Source organism: Lactuca saligna, chromosome 9, assembly GCF_052625555.1.
Source record: "Lactuca saligna cultivar CGN05327 chromosome 9, ASM5262555v1, whole genome shotgun sequence".
NCBI lineage: Eukaryota > Viridiplantae > Streptophyta > Magnoliopsida > Asterales > Asteraceae > Lactuca > Lactuca saligna.
In genome coordinates this window covers 146,226,949-146,250,443 of record NC_136425.1, presented here as the reverse complement: position 1 = coordinate 146,250,443, position 23,495 = coordinate 146,226,949, and the positions used below count along the sequence as shown (strand labels likewise).

Sequence of the window (23,495 nt, the reverse complement as noted above, 5' to 3'; positions counted from 1 at the left end):
GCCGGTGCATGAAAAATAGGTAAAAAAATCAAAAAATCTAAATTTTTTCCACTGCGTACACGAAAAATAGGTGTTTTCGGTGCAACACCAGGCACCACTATAGATCCGCCTTTGAGTAGCAGTTTTCCTCTTTTCAGTTTTTCCTTATATGCTTTTTCATGTAATCCATTTTCAAGTTATCAAAATATACACATGCACACACACACACACACTTGTTAACTGTGTGTTTCCTTCTTCATTGCTTTGTCGTGTTCCTTAGGTGTGTACTATGAAGATTGTCTTCATCAGCTTACCAAAGTGGTATTAGAGCTTGCGTATTTATGGTTGAACTACAAGTCGTTGGTGGAGTAAAGAATCTGAACAATCAAAACTACAACACTTGGTCTACTTGCAGCACGTCATACATACAAGGGCAAGATCTGTGGGAAGTTGTGAATAGGACTGAAACTAAGCAATCAGAGGCAGAAGACAACAACAAGATCTTACGTAAGTGGAAGATCAAGGTTGTCAAAACTATGTTTGTTTTAAAAACAACCGTTGAAGATGTACTTGAGCATGGGATGTCCTATCAACCTTGATCTTAAAGAAGAATAATACGAAGTTGCAAGTCCTTGAGAATGAACTCCTATCTGTTACCCATAGAGATATGACAAACTCACAATATTATCATCCAGTCTCTCAAATCGGTGAAGTAAGGATGAGAAGAACAATCATCCATGGGCTGAAACCGAAATTTAGAAGTTTTGTAGCAATGATTCAAGGTTAGGCAACTCAACCTTCCCTTGTTGAATTTGAGAATCTCTTGGCTGGACAGGAAGCTTTAACAAAACAGATGGTAAGGGTAACTATCAAGGAGGATGGAGAAACTTTGTATGCGGAGAAAAACAAAGGAAAACACCGATCTTTAGGAAATCATTGGTGTAGACACTATTCAGAAAGAAATAAGAATCAAGAAAAAGAAAAGGACTTACAAGCATAAGAAAGGAGAGTCATCTGAGGAAATATCAAAGAACCACCGTCACAACAAACGTTTTCCTTACAAGTGCTACAACTGTGGTAAAAAAGGTCATATGGTGCGTAATTGTCATTTTGAGAAAGTGGAAGAAGTGAATGATGCAACATCAAAACAGAAAGAAGTATGGGATGCAGAAGCAATGTATGCCCAAGTCCAAGATGTTAATTCCTTAGCACTCATAGCAACCACTGAAAACAAAAACCATCTTGATGAATGGATTGTTGACTCGGGTTGTTCTAATCATATGAGAGGAGAACATAAAAATCTTTAAGACTCAGTTAGCTATGGAGGAAGTAGGGTGGTCATAATTGCTGATAATTCTAGACTCCCAATAACACGTGTTGGTGAGGTAGTAGTTCGTCCTGAAGATAACAACAAGGAACTAACACTCATAAGTGTGTACCACGTCCCAGGTATGAAGAATAATCTCCTTTCAGTCCCGCATTTAGCTTCCACTAGTCATTCTCTGTTTTTTGGACTAGATGATGTGAAGATTTTACAGAATTTGAGACCCCTTAGATACCTATTTTGAAAGGTAGACGATCAGATTCCATTTATGTAATATTAGCAGAAACAGCTTATGTAGAAAAAACAAAACGAAATCAAAATGCAGACCTCTAGCACATAAGGCGGAGTCACTTATAACAAGCTTGACTTAATGATGAAGAAGCATATGGTTAAGGGTCTTCCAAAGCTTGAAGTTAGAAAAGATGTGGTGTGTGCCGGATGTCAATTTGGTAAGGATTATCAGCAACCATTTGGCATACCAGAGTACAAGTCCAAGGCACCGTTATAACTTGTACATTCCGATGTGTTCGTACCAGTTAAGAAATCCTCTGTAAATATATGAGGTACATTGTAACATTCATAGATGACCTTTCTAAGTATATTTAGGTGTATTTCATGGTTGAAAAGTCTGAAACGCTTTCCAAGTTTAAGGAATTTAAAGTGGAAGCTGAAAGAAAAACAAAACACAATATCAGTTGTCTCTGATCTGATAATGGAGGGGAGTACCTTGCCATAGAATTTGATGAGTGCATGAAAACACATATAATCAAAAGCCAACTGAACTATCGAAATACCCCACAACAAAAGGGTATATGTGAGGAAAAATAGACACATGGGTGAGATTTGCAAAAGTATAATGTAAGACAAAAATGTTCCAAGACAGTATTGGGCAGAAGCTATGAAAACAACAACTTATGTGATCAATATGGTTCCACAACAAAATCTTTATTATGTATTACTGTAAAAAATCACGTGGAGATCAAACCAAATGTGATTCATCTATGTGTATTTGTGTGTGTTTGTTATGTATTTATACCCAACCATTTGTTGAGTAAAATGGATAAAAAGAAAGTTGTTGATGCATATTTATGGGATATGATCAAGAAAGAGAGGGTCGGAGATGTTGTGATCGTAATTATGGAAGGTGTTATGTCTCACGGAATGTGGTTTTTTATGAGAATTCTTCATGGTGGTCATAAAATCATGAGGCTTTTCTTGATACTAAACTTCTTAAAGAAGAAATTCGTCAATCTCTGGAACAGTCAAATGAATTCTCAATGATGATGGCAACAACGAAACTCAAAATCCTAGAAGATCATCTAGAGTCAGGAAGCCAAACTATCACACCCCCAAACCAGAATGGCGGAAACATTCGGGGGTGGGTGACTTCACGTAGTACCATAACAATTGAATATCGTAAAGGAAGTAACATAACCATCATATATATAATAAAACGTACATTGTTGCGTAATACATGTTTCCAAAAGAATATTACAAATATGATGATTTAAAATGTTTGATAATAGACGCCTTAGCGCTCCTTCTTCAAAAGCTGGTAGTTACCTGTATTAATGATTCCCTGATAAATACAAGTAGTTTCAAAAAAGTGTCAAAAATAAAGTTGGTGAGTTCATAAGTGTTTTTGTACTGAAAAAGTATGTCTTTTTGGAAGAAAATAGATGAACGTGGTTTCCAGAAAATCCAATATTTTCCACATATAGTTTGAAAAGCTCCCAAAAGTTGGAGTGCATTTAGTATCTTTCGTACTTAAATGATAAAGATGAATTTATACTCAAAATAATGTAAATATTGAATGCATTCATGAGTCTCGTAAATCAAGCTTGTTTTTATACTTCCATGTGAGTCTTATAACCATGCTATTGACACAGACTACCTGTAACAGCATTCTTTAGGTGTTGTAGTGTTATGATATTTGTCACCCCAGACCTGTCGGTCTTACTGTAGCTAACAACTTAGGTGCGGGATTGTCAATCCCGTATAGGTCTATACACATTTATAATACATGACTTTAAATGCATACTAGAGAGTACGTTGAAGTTAAATATCTCACAACACTTAGTATAAATAGATTTATGAAAAGAAAGTCTTTATTTCACTTCGGATGAAAGTATTTTGTTTTTCAAGATGTTTACGTAAGAATGTATGAATAACTCACAACTATACCCATTATAGTTTTCAGAAAGTGTGTTCCATTTGGTGAAAATAACTCGGTGACATACTAACCTTTTTAAGTAAAGTAAGATGTTGATATTGAATAATAACAAGATAGAAGTTGTATTTATATCGGTATAAATCGATACGTTTTCTTGTATTGTACTTGTATCCCCCCCCCCTAAAACATGAACATACGTGAAAAGTAAGGGTATGAACTCACTTGTTCGGTTTGAAGAGAGTGAGACTAGAATCAAGCAGAACTTCAACTGCCGAAAGCTGTGCCTTCGAGCTTCTCGGGGATCTCGGTAGCGTAGAACCTTCGTCGGGGGCTCGAGTATGGGACCAAGGGTGTCGGGATGGCCTCTGGAGCTCACAAGTGAGTGAAAGTGAGAGAGAGTTTGAGAAATGTGTGCCAAAACCCAGAGCTCATGCCCTCTATTTATAGGGTTGAAAGTGGGAGTACACTGGGTGTACTACCGGAGTACGCTGGGCGTACGCATTACGCTGGGCGTACGCATTACGCTGGGCGTACTTCGGTTACGCTTGGCGTAAATTTGTGTCATGGCTTACGACTCGAGTCTAGCTAAGCGTAGATTCTGCTAGCCGATGGGACTCGAACCTACACCTGAGTACGCTAGGCGTACCCCTAAATTACGCTGGGCGTAATTTGGGCTTCAATCTTCTAAATTCCGTAACTTTCACGTACGGGCTCTGTTTTCCGCGTTCTTTATATCCACGCATAGGTGAGACTATGCTCTACAACTATCATTTACAATCTGTCGGCTAGTTTTGTCTTTATTTTTAATATTATGTTTTTAGTAGGCCGGGACTGCTAAAGTCCGTTAAAAAATTCATAACTTCTGTATCCGACGTCTGATTCCGTCTGTCTTTTCACCATCTTACTCCTGTTGTGGAGACCTTCAATTCTCGTTTAGGTTGTGTTATCTAAAAATCGTTCGATCTTTAATTCGAGTTTTTACTCTCTACCGTTGTTACGAAACTTAGAAAATTCGTAACTTCTTCATACGAGGTCCAATTTGGGCGATCTTTTTATACACGTTCACGTTTTAACGAAATCTATGATTTTTGTTTAGATACTTAAGGCTAAAATGCATTTTATTGGAATTTCACTTTTTACGTTTAATAATGTTTTACCGGGTGTGTTGTGAATATTTGAGTGGTCATAAGCTTTTCATTATAATTCGGTTTTGAATGTTCTTTATGTTTTTGGAAACCTTGGCACGATATCTAACATTTGATGCATCCCAAATTTAGATTTTTGAACATTTTATTTTTGAGGTTAATTCCGTTGATTCCAAATAGTTCATTGTATTTGACTTTTGAGTGTTACATTGATTTGGAAAAATATAGGGTTGTCACACAAACCATCCTTATGACAATGTTGTAATTGTTGAAGAAGTAAAATTCAACCAACTGTTAGCTTAATAAGATTTTGGGCTTTATTTTGTATTGGGCCTTTTCGCTAGGAAACCCTAATTAGCTTGTCTATATATTATGCCTTTCCATTTCATTGTAGTTTTACTTCTCTTTGATAATAATATGAAACCCTAGCCGTTATATGCCTTTCACTTGTTAATTTACATGGTAGTAGAGCTCAGTTGATTATTTGTACTTTTTCGTTTTTGGGGGCGAGTTACTGTTTCATCGACACTGTTCACCAGCGATTACTGTTTCTAGTTACTGTTCGGCGTTACTGTTCACCTCAGCACTGTTCATCGATGTTATTGTTCATCGGTTCTGTTCACGTGCATTGTTCATTGACACTATTTGCAATTTTAGGTATGCTTTTCTTGATCTTTTTGTATTCGGTTTGGTTTAATTTGTTCGTTTTATCGGTTTTAAGGGTTTCGTTTCGTCTAGCTTTGTTGATTTCGAGATCTTGATCATTTTTGCTGCTACTCGTATTTTACTATTTGACTGATATTGAAATATGGCCCCAAGAGATAATTCTCTTCAGTCTATTAGTATTCAACTTAATGTCAAAAACTATGCCTATTGGAGTTATGTTATGAAAAATTTCTTACGGGGCAAGACTATGTGGGGGATTGTTACATGTGATAAGAAGAAACCAACAGATGAGAAGGCCGATAATTATGCAACCTTATTGGATTCATAGGAGACTGATAACTCCCAGATCATTACTTGGATTAATAATTTTGTCATCCAATCTATTGGTACTCAGTTGGCGAAGTATGACACGGTAAAGGAGGTTTGGGATCACTTGGCTAGGTTGTATACTCAGTCTAACTTTGCATAGTAGTATCAGTTAGAGTTTGATATTCGATCCCTCCAACAAAACAATCTTAGTGTTCAAGAATTTTATGCAGCTATGTTGGATTTGTGGGATTAGTTAGCTCTTACATAATCTGATGTGTTAAAGGATTTTAAGCCTTATATTGATAGAAGGGAAGAGCAACATTTGGTTCAGTTCTTGATGGCATTGATTTCAGATTTTGAAGGTCTGCGTGGATCAATCTTGCATCGTACACCTCTTCCCACTATTGATTTGGTTGTTCACAAGTTGATTGCTGAAGAAACTTATATCAAGTCCCATGCTGACAAAGCTCCCAAGACAAGCACTCCTGCTGTCTTTGTTGTTCCACAACAACCTCAATCTTCAAACCAAAATCATCCCAGAGTTGCATTTGATGAGTGTGCTTTCTATAAGAAGAAGAACCATTAGAAGGCAAATTGTCCTTTGTTGACAAGCAAGGGAAATCAGCAGCAACAACAAACAAGATCACCGGCATAGTCTCAGTCTTCACAGCAGAACAAGTCTTCTGGAAAGTCATGTCCTTCATTTTCATCTTTTAGGCCACCATAGTACGCTTCTGCTACACCTTCAGTTGAGAATGAAACATATTTCACACCACCATCAGCCTTAGATCCACATATTGTTGAGCAGTTCAAACAGTTCTTAGCTACCAATCCAACTTCCACGTCTCATTCAGGTCTATCTTCATCCAACACATCAAGTATTCGTTCACCCTTGTGGATATTGGATTCTGGTGCATCTCATCACATGTCACCATATTTTTCATCTTTTGCTTCATTATCTTCTCGTACACCTGTCTCTGTTATGTCTGCTAGTGCTACACCCATGTCAGTAGAGGGTGTTGGTTCTATTGTCACTCCTTATATATCTTTAGCAGATGTGTATTACATTCCTACACTTGCTTTGAATCTTGCATCGATCAGTCAGTTGTGTCAATCTAGTTGTTGGGTCTTCTTTTTTGATTCATTCTGTTGTGTACAGGACATTCGGTCTTGGAGGGTGATTGGCATAGGCTGTAGACTTGGGGAGCTTTATGTCTTGGAGCAGCTACATGTAGTTGATGTTGCTGCATCTAGTGTCAATTTGTCATCTTTTCGTTTAAACCCTTCATCATCTCCTTTTTATCTTTGGCATTCTCATTTAGGACATGTGTCAGCGTCTCGTTTACAGTTTTTGATTTCCACTTGTATGCTAGGCTCTTTCAAATTTGATGATATTTCTGATTGTTGTGGTTGTAAACTAGGAAAACTTTCTACTTTATCGTTTAATAAAAGTGTCACTCGTTTTGTTGCTCCTTTTGATATTGTGCATTCTGATGTGTGGGGTCCCTCTCCGATCAACTCCAAATTAGGAGCTAACTATTATGTTTCATTCATTGATGATTACACTCGTTATACATGGGTTTATTTTATGAAGCGTAGATCTAACTTTCTCACCATATATAGTGAATTCAGAGTTCTTATCAAGACTCAAGACTCTGCTGTCATAAAATGTTTTCTGTGTGATATGGGAGTAGAATTTACCTCCAATGATTTTTAACAATTATTGGCATCTGTACAAACATCTTGTATAGACACTCCTCAGCAGAATGGTGTTGCAAAAAGAAAATATCGACATCTCCTAGAAACTGTCAGATCCTTATTACTCTCTACTCAAGTTTCGATTATGTTTTCGAGAGAAGCTGTTCATACAGCTACTTATGTTATTAATCGCATTCCTATTGCATACACTTCGGGGAAGTCTCCTTATGTAATGTTGTTTGGACAACTCCCAGATTATTCTTCATTACAAGTGTTTGGGTGTACATGTTTTGTCTTAAAGCCTCATGTAGAGAGAGATAAGTTGTCTTCAAAATCAGCTCTTTGTGTTTTTCTAGGATATGGTATTGGTCAAAAAGGTTATCGATGCTATGATCCTTCAAATCAGAAACTATATGTATCTCGCAATGTCACCTTTCTGGAGCATATTCCATTCTATAGCATTCCTATTCAATCACATGATGCAACCCGAGAGGAGCTTCATACTATTGATCCGTTTAGCATTGACATTGATGATCCACCACATGTCATTGATCCACCACTTGCTACTGATCCACCACATGTGGATGATCCAGCACCTATCGTTGATCCTATACCTGAAAATCATCAAGACCCCCCCTCCATCGAGGCCTTATCGTAATAAGAAGTCCACAAAGCTTCCTAAATTTGTCTATTCCTCTTACTCTCCGACCTTTGCCTCTTTTATTGCTAGTGTACATCACCTCTCTGAGCCAACATCCTACAAAGAGTCTGTTTCTGATCCCCTTTTCCAGACTGCTAGGGCTGAGGAACTTGCAGCTCTTTATCAGACTCATACATGGGATCAGGTTCCGCTTCCACCCGGAAAACACACAATTGGTTGTCGTTGGGTTTATAAAATCAAAACAAATTCTGACGGATCCGTTGATCGTTATAAAGCTAGACTTGTTGCGAAAGGGTACGCGCGAAAGTATGGTATGGATTATGAGGAGACGTTTGCTCATGTTGCAAAAATGATGACTGTTCACATCTTGATAGCAGTTTCTTCTATTCGCCAATGGAAGATTTCTCATATGGATGTCATTAATGTTTTCTTGAATGGTGATCTTCATGAGGAAGTATACATGTCTCCTCCCCTAGTATTGTTCACCAACCACGTGAAGTTTGTCGACTTCGGAAGGCTCTATATGGCCTCAAACAAGTCCCTCATGCTTGGTTTGAGAAATTTTCTATGGTGATTACTTCTCTTGGTTTTCAACCAAGTAACCATGACTCGGCTCTATTTATTCAATGTACGAATGCAGGTCGGATTATTCTTTCCTTATATGTCATTGACATGATTATTACCAATGATGATCATGATGGTATAGAGTCTTTAAAGCATGAGTTGGCTCACCGTTTTACTATGAAAGACTTGGGATTGCTTCGTTATTTCTTAGGGATTGAAGTTGCTCAATCTCCAAAGGGTTATCTTTTATCTCAAACGAATTATATTTCAGATTTGTTTGAACGTGCACGACTCACAGATAATCTAACAGTTGATACGCCTATACAGAGTAACGCACAGTACCCTCCAACTAATGGTGTCCCATTGTCAGATCCAAGCCTTTATCGTACCATTGTTGGGAGGTTGGTTTACCTGACTGTCACTAGACTGGATACTGCTCATACAATTCATGTGGTTAGCCAGTTTGTCACTGCTCCTACTACTATTCATTAGGGAGATGTTCTTCGTATTTTGAGATATTTACATGGTACTCAGTTCCACACTCTTATGTTTCCATCTTCATCCTCTCTTGAGTTGCGTGCCTATAGTGATGCAAATTGGGATAGTGATATTATGATCGTAAGTCCACTACTGGGTATTGTGTTTTCCTTACAGATTCCTTGATATCATGGAAAAGCAAGAAACAAGATGTTGTTTCTCGATCTTCTACAGAATCCAAGTATTGAGCCATGGCTATCACCACTTGTGAGATTGTTTGGTTGAGATGGCTTCTTGTAGATATGTGCGTTCACATCTCTCAGCCTACCCCTTTGTATTGTGATAACAAGAGTGCGATAATGATTACCAAGAATTCAGTGTTTCATGAGCACACAAAGCACATTGAGATTGACTGTCATTTCACATGTCATCATCTCCAGAAAGGAACTATCTCCCTTCCTTATGTTCCTTCCTCTTTGCAAATTATTGATATTCTTATGAAGCCATTGACTGCTCATCGATTCCATTTTCTGTCTGACAAACTCTTAATGCTTATTGATGTTGCATTGTGAGTTTGAGGGGGGATGTTAGCGTAATAAAATTTTGGGCTTTATTTTGTTTTGGGTCTTTTTGCTAGGAAACCCTAATTAGCTTGTATATATATATATTATGTCTTTCCCTTAGGGGTGTTCACGGGGCAGTTTGGCTCAGATAGTAATAAAATTGTGAACCGTGATCATGGGGTGGGTACTTTACTTGCACTAATCGTAACCGAGCTGTATTATACAAAAAACTGAACCGTGTGAAGGCGGGTAACCACGGTTCCGTTCACAGTTACCCAGGAAATAATTAAATATAAAAAAACAAAATTAATAAAAAAATCTACATTCAAGTGAATTGTAAAATATCCATTCAAAACAAAGTCATCCAAAACAAACAATTCAACAAGAGATTTTAAAAGTGTTTAACACTAGTTTGATAACTCAAAAAACATCCATAATCCCTTCAACAAAACATAAAAATAGCAACAAATCATTTCAAAATCAGCACCAAACCTGCAAAAGAAAAAAAACAACATTTAGTCCAAATAGCAAAAAAACAGCACATATAAAACAGTACAAAGACTGCAAAAAATTACACTAAAAAACTGCACAAAACAATACCAAAAATCTGCACAAAACATGTAACATCCCCAAAATCCATACCAAATTTTTTTCTTTAAATCATTACTAAAACTATTTTTATAAAAGCATAACATAATTCAGAGTATTAATTCCAAAACGTAATTTCATTATCAGAGTAAAACATCCCAGGCTGACTAATCAATGGTATGTGCCATGCGATCACCCCGAGCTCTTCCCTTTGCTACCGGAAGTACCAGAAAACAAAATTGAAAACCATAAGCATGAAGCTTAGTGAGTTCCCCCAACCTACCACATACCCTGCATAAACACATACTGCACATACTGGGCTACGCCCGCTACTTCGGGCCTCGCCCGCTACAACGGCCCCGCCGCTCCAGGCCCCGCTTGGCTTCGAGCACCTCTCGGATACATATCTATTTCTTTTAGGCCCCGCCTGTCTCTGGGCCCCGCCCGCTAACCACATAATACAAATAGCATATAACACATAACTGAACATACCTTACTATAATCCTATCCTTAGGCCTCGCCTATCTTGGGCCCCACCCCTATCCTGTCACTAGTGAGTCATGGAAGTCATGGAACCCCGTCCAAGCTCCTACTGTAAGTGAGATACGGGCCCACACGCACACTCACTCCATACCTATCTCGGGCCTCGCCCATGCTCTGCTACTAATAATATATGGAACACTATCCATACTCTACTATTGGTGATATACGGGACCTCGCCCACACTCACCTTCCTACCCGGCATATACATGCATCACAAAGACAACAAGTATACTCTATCAAGCAAACCATTCCTTGGGCACCCGCCCGACATCGGACCTTGGTCCCGGATATCATAATAGCAAAAAGTACCTAGGGCCAACCCCCAGATCTTCCTACTCATAACTACATGGGTCGGCATTATGGCCTCAGACCCATTCACGCAAAAGGGAAACTCACTTGCACTGTGGAACTCTTGCTGATAACCCTCTGACCGTTGACCGACAATTCTCTGAACCGCTGCTCCACTAGCTCCCTAAGCTACCAATATCAACATAAATAACACATAGATCCAAACAGAACTCTTAGAAGCCGTCAAAGTCCACTCTATCCAAAGTCAAAGTCCTGGTGAAAGTCAACCTTCTTGACTGACTCTACTCACCGAGTCACCCCAAGACTCGTTGAGTCCATGAACTCAGAAACTCCCATAAAAAGACTCAACTCGCCGAGTCACCCCAAGACTCGTCGAGTTCAACGATCTCTGAGTCTCATCATGCCCAACTCACGGAGTCACCACTCAACTCACTGATCTAAGTCTTAACCAAAAAAGGTTAAGGTTCTGTGATCCAACTCGTCGAGTCCAAGAACAGACTCACCGAGTACATGGCAATATTCAGTAGACTCGTCGGGTTGTTCTTCCAACTCGTCGAGTTCCTGCCTATCTTCATCCAACTCGCTGAGTCCACCCATGTGACTCGCCGAGTAGCTTCAGTTCTTAATCCATATAGTGGCTTTTCGAGCCATACAGGGGCTCCATCTTGTAGATCCACTCTTCCAAAGTCTATTCCTCATGTAACGTTGCAAACTTTACGTGAAACCAAGGAGCTATAGGCTTAAAACACTCTAGGGCTAGGGTTTGGGCCAAACATACTTAACCAACACACCAAAAATTGATACTTTATGGATCTCTGGGCCAAGACACACCTAGATCTGAAGTAGCAGCCTCAGATCTGGACTTCTAACGCAAAAAGGCTCCTTATCATACCAAAATGGCCCCAAAACATCATCCATGAGAAGATCTAGAAGCAACAAAGGCAAGGTGACAGATTGTTACCTTCAAACTGATGCTCACAACAAAAGGGTTGGATCCTCCAGCTCCTTAGTGGTCAAATCCTCCAAACCTTCCTCTTGCAAAAGCCCCAAACTCACTTTCTTCCTTCTCTCACTCAACTAGGGTTTGGAATTGTGTATAGCAGCTTCTGGCCGACAAGGGGGACTAAGGAGAGGACTTAAGGTCCTTTAAATAGGGTGCAACCATCGGATTAGGGCTTTCCTCGATCAGACCAGACTCGCTGAGTCCACTTTCTGACTTGTCGAGTCGGTCACTTATTCCATAACCTGAATCCCGCTCTGACTCGTCAAGTTCACCTATGGACTCGACGAGTTGACCCCCTTGATTTAGGGTTTTCCTTTCCTTTCTTGGTCTTTATGATTTTGGGTGTTACAAAACAACATTAAAAAACTGCACAAAACATCACCAAAAGAAACTATACAAAAACAACATTAAAAACTGCACAAAACAACACAAAAAACTGCACAAAACAGCTCAAAAACCACACAAAACAACTATCAAATGTGTAGAAAGCAACAATGAAATCTGTAAAAAAATTGCACAAAAAATTGCATATAAACAACACTTTAAAGCACAAAAAAACAGTTAAATACAAAATTTTACCATCTTAAAACTTTAATCATCCACAGTAAGGGCGGATATAGCTTGGTCTTTCACTTCTGAAACAACAAAAATTATACATTAGATTTTATAAAACATGAAACTATAAAACTTAATAAAGCAAAGTCATATCGGCTTCATAATTTTCAAGAGCTTCAATACTTTCCTCAATATCAATAGGAAATTTTTTGGACCTAAGCCGATTTTCACAACATATCAATGCTTCCACCGTTTTGGAGGTCAATGAGCTACAAAATGCATCAAGAACGAAACAAATAACTCGCGCGGTCCAGAATAAAAAACATAAGCGTTGGCTTTTTCTTCATCATAAGTTTGGCTAATAATGAAGGAAACATAACCTAACTTGTATCGTGGATCAAGAATTAGAGCAATAAATAAAAACACATTTATGTTTGATGAATTCCTCCAATACTTATCATATTTCCCCTTCATTTTAGCAGCCATCTTTTTAAAAACATCATCACTTGTTATCATCTTTTTTTAATCATTGCCCCAATGCCAAAGACTTCATGAAAGTAATTGTTGCTAGTTACATACAAAGAGCCAGAAATACGCAAAGTAGATGTATAAAAACCTCTCAAGAAAGGTAACATACATCTAACATGCTCCCAATCCTCTTCATTTTGCAACCCCTTCAATGATAAAAGCTCGGACCTGTACTTACTATCTTGCTCCTTCAATAAATCAAAAGCATCTTGAAACTTGATGACACTTTCTAGCATCAAGTATGTTTAATTCCACCTTGTTTCAACATCAAGAGAAACAAGGCATTTACTCTCAATTTTCATTTTCTCAACACATCCCTTAAAGCGTTGAAGCCTAGCTGGAGAAGACCTCACATATTTCACAACCGATCGAATTCAGGCAATACTTGTGTCTACATCTTTTAAACCTTCTTTAACAACAAGACTCAAGATATGGGCATAACATCTCATATGCAAATGTTGACTATCCAACACATTATGCGTCCATGCATTCAATCTTCTTTTTAGGTATCGAATACAAAGGTCATTTGAACTAGCATTGTCAATCTTCTTTTTAGGTATCGAATACAAAAGTTGTCTAGTGATTTTAGTTAGCATGCATGTTTTACATTTTTCATTATTTTGCATATCAAAAGCAGGAATTAAACTCATTTTAGACATGTCTTTTAATCTCTTGTGATAAATGTTTCTTAGTCTAGCATGCCTTAATTCAAATTTATGAAAATTATTGCTAGTACTACTAGAAGCCATGCAAACATAATTATCACTAGAAGGATAATTAATATTAAGCCTAATCATTCCATTACATATATAGCCAAATTCCACAAAAGAACCATGTCTTGACAAGATGTACTTGTCGCTTTCTAACACTTGTTTGTAACCACAATTATTTAATACAATTTCAGACACGAGATTCTTACGAATCCCTGGAACATATAAAACATTGTTCAAACACAAACATTTCCCAGAAGTAAAAGTAAGTAAAACAGATCCTATGCCCTTGATTGGTTCAGTTGCAACATTTTCCATCTTCACAACAGAGCCATCTTCTATTGGTTGAAATTCCTTGAACCAATATAGATCTTTGCAAACATGACTTGTTGCTCCCGAATCAACCCACCATGCAACATTATTATTATGTACATAAAATGCTTCAGAAATCACAAAAATATAATTCTGAATATATTTAGAATTCTGCATGAAAACAGAAATCTGACCTTGTTGCTTTTCTGGATCCTTGGATCCACTTGGTCCAACACCATACTTGTTCACTTTGCGAAGACGACAATCTTTTTTGAAGTGACCCGGTTTGTTACAATTCCAATAAACCAAATTAGCCTTCTTGTTTGAAGACTTGTCATCCTTTCCTTTAAACTTCATTTTTTCCATCAGATTTCTTGGGATTCTTTGAACTTTCTCCTTCCACCATGTTCACAGAAGAGGAACCAACTTGGTTCTTACTTTTAGGATTGTTATCAAGTTCTTGAGTCCTTATGGACTCTTCAATCCTTAAATGGCTTCCAAGTTGAGTCAAAGTCAATTCCTCTTTGTTATGTTTGAGATTGTGTTTAATACCCTTCCAGGAAGGGGGCAATTTGTCAATGATCATTGCCGTAGAAATGGCTTCATCCATTTTCAGATTGTGTTGAGCAAACTGTCCCAAAATCCTTAACATTTCATGGAATTGTTCCATAACAGGCTTAGAGTCAACCATCTTGTAACCCATAAAGTTACTGACAAGAAGCTTCTTACTAGAAGCATCTTCATCCATGTACTTGGATTCAAGGTTATCCCACAGTTCTTTTCCAGATTCGAAATTTTGATAGATATCAAAAAGAGAGTCAGACATATCATTGAGAATATTATCACGACATATGTAATCATCATTTTCTCACTTTTATCTCCTTCTTGTTTCCTCCAAAGGTTCATCTTCAACAGATTCTGGTAAGACAAGCATGTGTGTACTCAGAACATACACCACTTTCAGAGTAGTAAGGAGAAAGTGCATCGTCTTCTGCCATCTACGAAAATCTTGCCCTTTAAATTTGTTCAATTTGTCAAACTTGTTTGTCATATCCTTCATAGAATTGCCACTTGCCATGATCACAGAACACTTCAATTTTTGTTAGAAAAAGGGAATGAATAGATTGCTTGGATTCTCTGAAAGTCGTGAAACACTATCAAATTGAAGTATTTCAATGGTACATATTGAACACTCAATTATATGAAATCCATAGATACGAAATCATAGAATGTATGTGAAATGTTCTTCAAAATATGTACCAGAAAAATGACCAAAACGGCTATATGATTCCTTTCTGAAAACTATCACCAGACAGTTACAAATTATCATAAAAAACTACCAAACCTTTCATTAAACGGATCTCAGGGGAAAAGTGTCAACTTTCTAAAAATAGGATTTTTGATGCACTTTTAATATAGCAACATAGTCCAAATAAAAAAAAATTCCAGCTAGGGGTTGCCGCCCTTGGGACCCCGCTCACAAGGGCGCTACCCACGGACCCCCATTCGTTTAGGGGCTTCGCCCCTAAATAACAGTGTACTTTGAATCTTGAAAAACTTGAACAAATGTGCACTTCTACACCATCCTAACTTGTTCAATATTCAACAATATCACTTTTTGTCACACAAATTTAATCATATTACACTTAAATAATATTGATGATATATAATCACCAACACGTTACATCATTCTAAAGGAAGTGACACTCAGCTAATATGTGATAGTTTTGCATTTGAAATTTGAAAAAGTAGTTATGGGATATTACTTGATTGTAGGGTGCAACTGAATAAAGGGCAATTTACTTCTTCAAAAGGGTTTTCATGAAGATTTTGCATCTGTATCTGCAGCTACAAGTTGGGATTCAAACCTCAAGTACGTTGCTATTTCTTAAATTTAGCTTTCATTAGGTAGATTTTTCTTTCATATGATCAATATTCAGTTGGAAAACTACAATAGTAACTCCTCAATGTGCATAAAAACCTACATATAGACAGGTGGCAGCATAAGGTGACATCATATGTTGATGAACCACAAGTCCAAAAAAAGGTGAACCATATAATCACTCATTATTTTAGTTTTAATATATTAAAAGAATAAAAGTGGAATGAATACTTATAACGTGATCCACATGTATATTGGAGTGCATGACTAGATGTAAGAGTTGACTCGAAGTAGGGTGTCATACCCATTCTTAGGCCATACTAAGCTTACAAAAATTATGTTAATAACCTCATCAAATTTTATTAGTATCAAAGCTCAATTTTAGTTCACTTATAATTATTATTAATGTTCATCATTTACAAGTTATGACCTTGAATCAACATGTATCTATATGTCCAATGTATGTGCTAGGACCATCTGTTTTGTTTTGTTTTTGTTTTTGTTATTTTTTATTTTATTTTATTTATTTATTTATTTTTTTTGCGAAACGACATATTTTTTGTATTCAACTTTGTTTGCAGCTTCAAGTGTCAATCATAATTCAAAGCCTACAGTTTTTGGAGTAGGGTTTAAGGCATTTACAACTCCACAACTTGATAAGTTAATTATAAAAGCTATAATGAACAATTTTACTTGGCTGAAAATAAGAATACATTTTTATTTGTTTGTGTATTATCTTATACCATCCTACTTCTATTTCTTTATAGGGTATTGTTATACCTACCCCAGATTTTTAATCCCACCCCTGTAATTATTATTTTTATGTAGATAACAAAAACCTAGACATAATATTTCTTGAGCTGGAAAGCTTCAAAAATCCGAGTGTACATAAGGAGATTTAAACTCTAGATCTCCGGGCAACATCACACATTAGCTTTAAACATTTTACCACTGAGCTGAAGCCCTTTTTTGTTTAATTAAATCAAATCGTTCTATATAACCTATAAGGAATAATAATAATAATAATAATAATTTATTATTATAATTATTATTGTCGCCGTCTTATTATTGTTATGGTTTGTATTGTATGAATACGTATAAATACATATTGTATACATATAAATATGTAGACATACATATCGCATACATATAAATATGAAATAAATATATATATATATACTTAATAATATGTACAAATACACATAGTTATGTCTTTTATAAATTAATACAACATTAAAAATATATTCAAACGTCAAACATTTTTTTTTATTTAAATCTTTGGTTCAACTAAAATTAAATATTTTTTTAACTATACAAAAAAGGATAAAAGTTTAAAGATTTTTTGGTTATACAAACATACAAAACGTCATATTTTTTTAAAAATAAAAAGTCATATTTTTTTAAATTCGTCGTTCGAAACAGAAATACAAAAACATAATAATTACGTAAATAATGTTTTTTTATGTTAAACAATGTCTTCAAACAAAATGTCAAAAAATATTTTTAAATCATAAATACAAAATGTCAAAAAAACCAAAGGGCTTTGTAGCCCAACAATATCAAGTGGTGCTCTCCGTCTTTAAGATCGAGGGTTCAAGTTTCGTCGTGAACACAGGTGGAATATGTTTTGCTAGTTTAGGATTAGATTAGATTTGCTGGTTAAAAAAAAAACAAGATTAATAAAAGAAAAAATAAATAAGCTAGTATATATTAAAAGAAAATAAAAAAAAAAAAACATAAATTTGCTGGTTAAAAAAAAACAAGATTAATAAAAGAAAAAATAAATAAACTAGTATATATTAAAAGAAAATTAAAAAAAAAATAATCATTACATAATCATTAGTTATTTAAGGAAAAAAAGTTAAATATAATTATTAGAGGTAAGGTTTTAGTTATTTAAGAAAAAAAAGTTAAATATAATTATTAGGGGTAGAGTTAAGTGAAAAGAGGGTAGGAGTTCTCCCTAATTGAAAATAGTTTTACTACATGTCACTCTCTCATTAACTTGGACACATGTTATTTTTTGGTATTTTTGAATAAATGTTTTTTCCATGTGTCATTTTCTCATTGTTTATTTTTTTTAATTAACACATCATATTTACACTTCAATTAATAATTATCTTATTTTGAACTAACCATTAAATTATAATACTATAACTCATATACTATTAAATATGTTTCCTTTTAAATTCAAATTTTAAATTTACATAAATTTTTGTTTAAACCTTCATATTTAATTTTTTTGTTTTATCCAACCCGTATAACATATGGGTCACACAAATAGTAATCACAATAAACTGCAATTACAAATTTTTGTTATTAAGGCATTATAGGTTTCACTTAAATGAGATATAATGACTCTTTTTTTTTTTTTTGCAAACAGTTGAATACAAATCCAAACAACCTTGTTTGACCAAACAAGTGGCTTATGTTTCTTCACTTAACTCGACGGTGCTAGAACTATTCTTTCTATGCCATCGTTTACATCAAATTTTCCCAACAAATATTTGATTTATCGGATCCATAAAGCATACCTTCAATGGCTTCTTCTTCAACATCATCCGTTCACAAGAGCTTTAAGTATGAAGTGTTTTTGAGTTTCAGAGGAGAAGACACCCGCAAGAACTTCGTTGATCATCTCTATGATGCTCTTAAGCGAAAGAGCATTCTTACTTACAAGGATGACCTAGAAATCAAGAAAGGGGAAAGGATCAGTGATGAGCTACTTGGATCCATTGAAAACTCAAAATTCTACATCATTGTTTTCTCCAAGGATTATGCATCTTCCTCTTGGTGCTTGGATGAGCTTGTAAAGATAATGGAGTGTCGCAAGATGACAGAGCATACTGCTTACCCAATCTTCTATGATGTGGAACCCACCGAAGTCCGCAAGCAAATCGGGGCAGTTGGAAAAGCCTTTGCCAAACATGAAAAGGAAGTGGCTGCCGGAAAATGGAGAAATGCACTGAAAGAAGCAGCGGATCTGGCTGGCTGGGAGTTGAAGAAAACTGCAGATGGGTAATTCCTTCCTTCATCGTATATCAGAGCAGATGTGCAATATTCTTTCATTTTGACCCGACCCTTTTTGTCGGATCGATTTTCTCCGATATTTGTTCTAACAAATCATCATCGACTTTTAATCTGGGTTACTCATATTCACAACTATATACTTCCAGATCATTTCCATCCCAGATGGTTTCTAATTTCAATATTTTCGTAATTTGACAAAACAGGTCCTTGAGGTTTCTGTTTTGTTAGAATCTAGCCCCAATAAAAAAAATTATTTCAACTTATCTATTAGTTTAAGTTCCCTGGTTATTACAACACGTTCATCATATCTCTGCAATATTCTTTCATTTTTGTATTTGTACTGATCTACGTTTACTCTAGGATGCAAAAGGGTGTCCATGGAGAGTCATGTTGTATTGTCAAATTGTAACACAAACTTGAGTCTTTTCCAAAGATTAAACATGAATTATGATTATATGAGTGTTATTATTTTATATACTTTGTATCTTATAGAACTGAAAGTAATTGTTCATGTGGGATTTTTAGCAGTCTAATTGAATCTTCTCTATTATATAGGCATGAATCCCAGTTTATCCAAAAAATCGTTGAAGAGATTTCATTAGAGTTACGTTCCATAAATTTCAGCATTGATGAAAAGTTAGTGGGGATGGAGACTCGGGTAAATGATGTTATATCATTTTTGGAAACCGGTATTGATGATGTTCGCATGATTGGGATCAAGGGAATGGGAGGTGGTGGGAAGACAACTTTAGCCAGAGCTGTTTTTGACCAAATATCCTTTCAGTTTGAAGGTAAAAGCTTCGTTGAGAATGTTAGGGAAGTTTCAAACGATTCTTTATCCGGTTTGAAGTCTTTGCAAAATCAGCTTCTTTCAGATGTTTTAAATGATAAAGGTATAAGTGTAAGTAGTGTTTATGATGGAAAAAACATTTTGAAGAGGAGGATGTCTGGTAGAAAGGTTCTTCTTGTTCTAGATGATGTAGATCATATAGACGAACTTGAGGCGTTAGCTGGTGAGCCTAATTGGTTTAAGCCGGGAAGTAGAATTATCATTACAACAAGATATGAGCAAGTGTTGGTAGCACACCGCGTGAAGCTGATTCATAATGTCAATTTGTTATCAGATAAGGAAGCGATTTGCCTCTTCAGTAGGTATGCATTTGGTAGAGAGATTCCAATTCAAGGGTATGAAAAGCTATCGGGAGAAGTTGTACGCTATGCTTCTGGTCTTCCTTTAACAATCAAAGTTTTGGGTTCGTTTCTTTGTGGTAAAGATGAGAGTGAATGGATAGATGCCTTAGAAAGACTAAAAACAATTCCATTGCATGAAACTCTGAAAAGATTGGAATTAAGCTATATTAGTCTAGAGGAGGATTATAAGGAAATATTCCTAAATGTTGCATGCTTACTGAAAGGTTGGGCGAAAGCTGATGCAATTGAAGCACTTGAAAGCTGTGGATTGCATGCTAGAAATGGTCTAAGAGTTCTTGAGCAAAAGTCTCTCATAACTATTAATAATTATGAGCGTGTGGACATGCATGACCATATTGAAGAAATGGGTAGAGATATTGTTCGTCGTTCCCAGCCTGCTAACAAACATAGTAGATTGTGGAAGGAAGATGAAATTGAAGATATACTGATTAATGATTTGGTAAGGATTTAGTTTTATCTGTAAATTGGAGAAAACTAATACATTTTCATTTCGCACTACACAAGTTTTATGATGACTATTTTTTTTTATTACAGGGTACCGAAGCAACAATATGTATGAAAATCTACAAGTCAAAACTCAATCCAGAAGTTGTTATGAAAGGTCTTAGAAAGATGAAGGATCTTAAGTTTCTTGAGGTGTCTCTGGAAAATTTTAACTCAAATCAGGAAACTAATAAACTCATCCCAAACCTTGTAAATGCTTTAGGATTTCTGTGTTGCATTTGGAAATTTAATAAAGTCAACCTGTTCTTTCCGGATACTTTACGATATCTGCATTGGGACCAATATCCTTTTAGGACTTTACCCCAAACATTTCAAGCAAATAATCTTGTTGCACTTAAGATAGCTGGCAGTGAAATCTTGCAACTTTGGGAATGGGGAGAAAGAAAGGTAGACTTATCGTTAATTGATTATTTTGCATGATCCAATATCATGCTATAAATCAATTTTTTTTATTACTATAGAAATATTCATCTTCTTTTTTTTTTCTTTTGTTAGGTTTGTAACAAGCTCAGGTTCCTTGACCTCAGTAATTCACAGTTGAAGACCCTTGACCTTGGGTTAACACCAAATCTCGAGACATTGACTCTTGAAAGATGTTGTGCTTTGATAGAACTTTCAGATAGCATTTGCATGTTGAAACATCTTAAATCTCTCAAACTTGATGGATGTTTGTTGCTTGAGAAGTTACCTGAGGATCTTGGCCTATTAGAAAGCTTAGTGAAGCTAAGTTTGTCATATACGGAGATTAAACATCTTCCAGATAGCATTTGTATGTTGAAACATCTGAAATTTCTCAAACTTGATAGATGTTCGTTGCTTGAGAAGTTACCAGAGCATCTTGGGAGATTACAATGTCTAGAGAAGCTAAATTTGTCATATACAGAGATTACACATCTTCCAGATAGTATTTGTATGTTAAAAAATCTGAAATATCTTGATCTTAACGAATGTTCACTGCTTGAGAAGTTACCTGAGGATCTTGGCCTGTTAGAAAGTTTACAGCATCTAGAATTGTCGGGTACAATGATTAAACATCTTCCATGTAGCATTTGTACATTGAAACATCTAAAATATATTGGGCTTCATAGATGTTCATTGTTTGAGAAGTTACCAGAGGATCTTGGTGGACTAGAATGTTTAGAGAGGATTATTTTAAGATCTACAAAGATTAAACATCTTCCAGATAGCATTTGCATGTTGAAACATCTGGAACTTCTCCCACTTAATGATTGTTTGTTGCTTGAAAAGTTACCAGAGGATCTTGGCAGATTAGAATGTTTAGAGATGCTAAATTTATCATCTACCAAGATTAAGCATCTTCCCGATAGCATTTGTATGTTGAAACATCTAAAACATCTTGTTCTTTATCCTTGTCTGTTGCTTGAGAAGTTACCTGAAGATCTTGGCCAGTTAGGATGTTTAGAATATCTAAATTTGTCATCTACAAAGATTAAACTTCTTCCAGATAGCATTTGTATGTTGAAGCATCTGAAATATCTCAAACTTGATAAATGTTTGTTGCTTGAGAAGTTACCTGAGGATCTTGGCCTAATAGAATGTTTAGAGAGTCTAGATTTGTCAAATACAATGATTAAACATCTTCCGGATAGCATTTGTATGTTGAAACATATGAAAACTCTCGATCTTTATCGTTGTTCATTTCTTGATAAGTTACCAGAAGATCTTGGTCAGTTAGAATGTTTGGAATATCTAAATTTGTCATCTACAAAGATCAAACATCTTCCATGTAGCATTTGCATGTTGAAAGATCTGAAATATCTCAAACTTGATAAATGTTCGTTGTTTGAGAAGTTACCTGAGGATCTGGGCAGGTTAGAATGTATAAAGAGTCTAGATTTGTCAAATACAATGCTTAAACATCTTCCTGATAGCATTTGTATGTTGAAACATTTGGAATCTCTCAAACTTATTGATTGTTCTTTGCTTGAGACATTACCCAAGGATCTTGGACTTTTAGAATGTCTAGAAGAGTTACATATAGAAGGTACATGCATAAGTCATCTTCCACAGAGCATTATTTTGTTGAAAGGTCTGTGTATTTATGGGTCGAGAGGACTCCTTCAGTCGTTTGGTTTTACATCCGACATACAAATGTCAGGAGATGGAATGGTGTGCTATGTAAAGGTGTGAATAACGCATGCACCCACAAAAAGCCAGTTCACAAAGATCAAGAGAGTTTTCCTTGTTCAAATCAACTGTACGTGTTCATGTAGTTCCTTAGGTTCCTATATATAGAGAAGAAGACCTTCATGTATTGGTTTTGTTTTTTCTTTTACTTCATCTAAACATATTCGTATTTTTAATTTTTTTTTTCATAGCCCTTAATTTAAGAATAATAACTAATTTCCTTCAATAGGCCGACACCGAAGTTTAGTAAGGTTGAATGCGTATTAGTTGTTTCAGCTACTTGTACGTAACATGCTAATTAGAGATATACTCGTGATTATGTTGTTCGACTGTGGAGCAACACACAATTTTGTATCCCGTCAATTGGTTCTCGCATTGGGTTGTCATCTTCAGCCTTTTCAGGTATGAAAGATTAAATTAGGTGATGGCCATTTGGTTTGGGTAACAGAGCAGTGCCTTAATTTGCAAATTAGGGTTGGCAATTGCGATTTTATGATGGAAGCCCTAGTTTTTGATACATAAAATATGGATCTAATTTCGGGTATGGCATGGTTGTAATGTTATGATGGAAGCCCTTGATAGTGTATACCAATCAGAAAAGTCTCAAATTTA

The 23,495-nt window shown here is 35.9% G+C and overlaps 1 protein-coding gene across 1 annotated transcript; it reads left to right on the top strand.

Annotated features, from left to right (window-relative positions):
* Window positions 1-18,397: 18,397 nt before the first annotated feature.
* Window positions 18,398-23,165, top strand: LOC145015669 (TMV resistance protein N-like). Its single transcript, XM_078974139.1, has 4 exons — window positions 18,398-19,007; window positions 19,575-20,670; window positions 20,766-21,122; window positions 21,231-23,165. Exons 1-4 carry the CDS (start codon window positions 18,529-18,531, stop codon window positions 22,884-22,886), a joined length of 3,588 nt encoding a protein of 1,195 aa, XP_078830265.1. The 5' UTR covers window positions 18,398-18,528; the 3' UTR covers window positions 22,887-23,165.
* Window positions 23,166-23,495: the final 330 nt, after the last annotated feature.

Bases quoted from the DNA above. Each gene is read 5' to 3' on its own strand.
- LOC145015669 (XM_078974139.1), top strand. From the start codon at position 18,529: ATGGCTTCTTCTTCAACATCATCCGTTCACAAGAGCTTTAAGTATGAA. The intron at 19,008-19,574 runs GTAATTCCTTCC...TCTATTATATAG, and splicing joins TTGAAGAAAACTGCAGATGG to GCATGAATCCCAGTTTATCC. The intron at 21,123-21,230 runs GTAGACTTATCG...TTCTTTTGTTAG, and splicing joins GGGAATGGGGAGAAAGAAAG to GTTTGTAACAAGCTCAGGTT.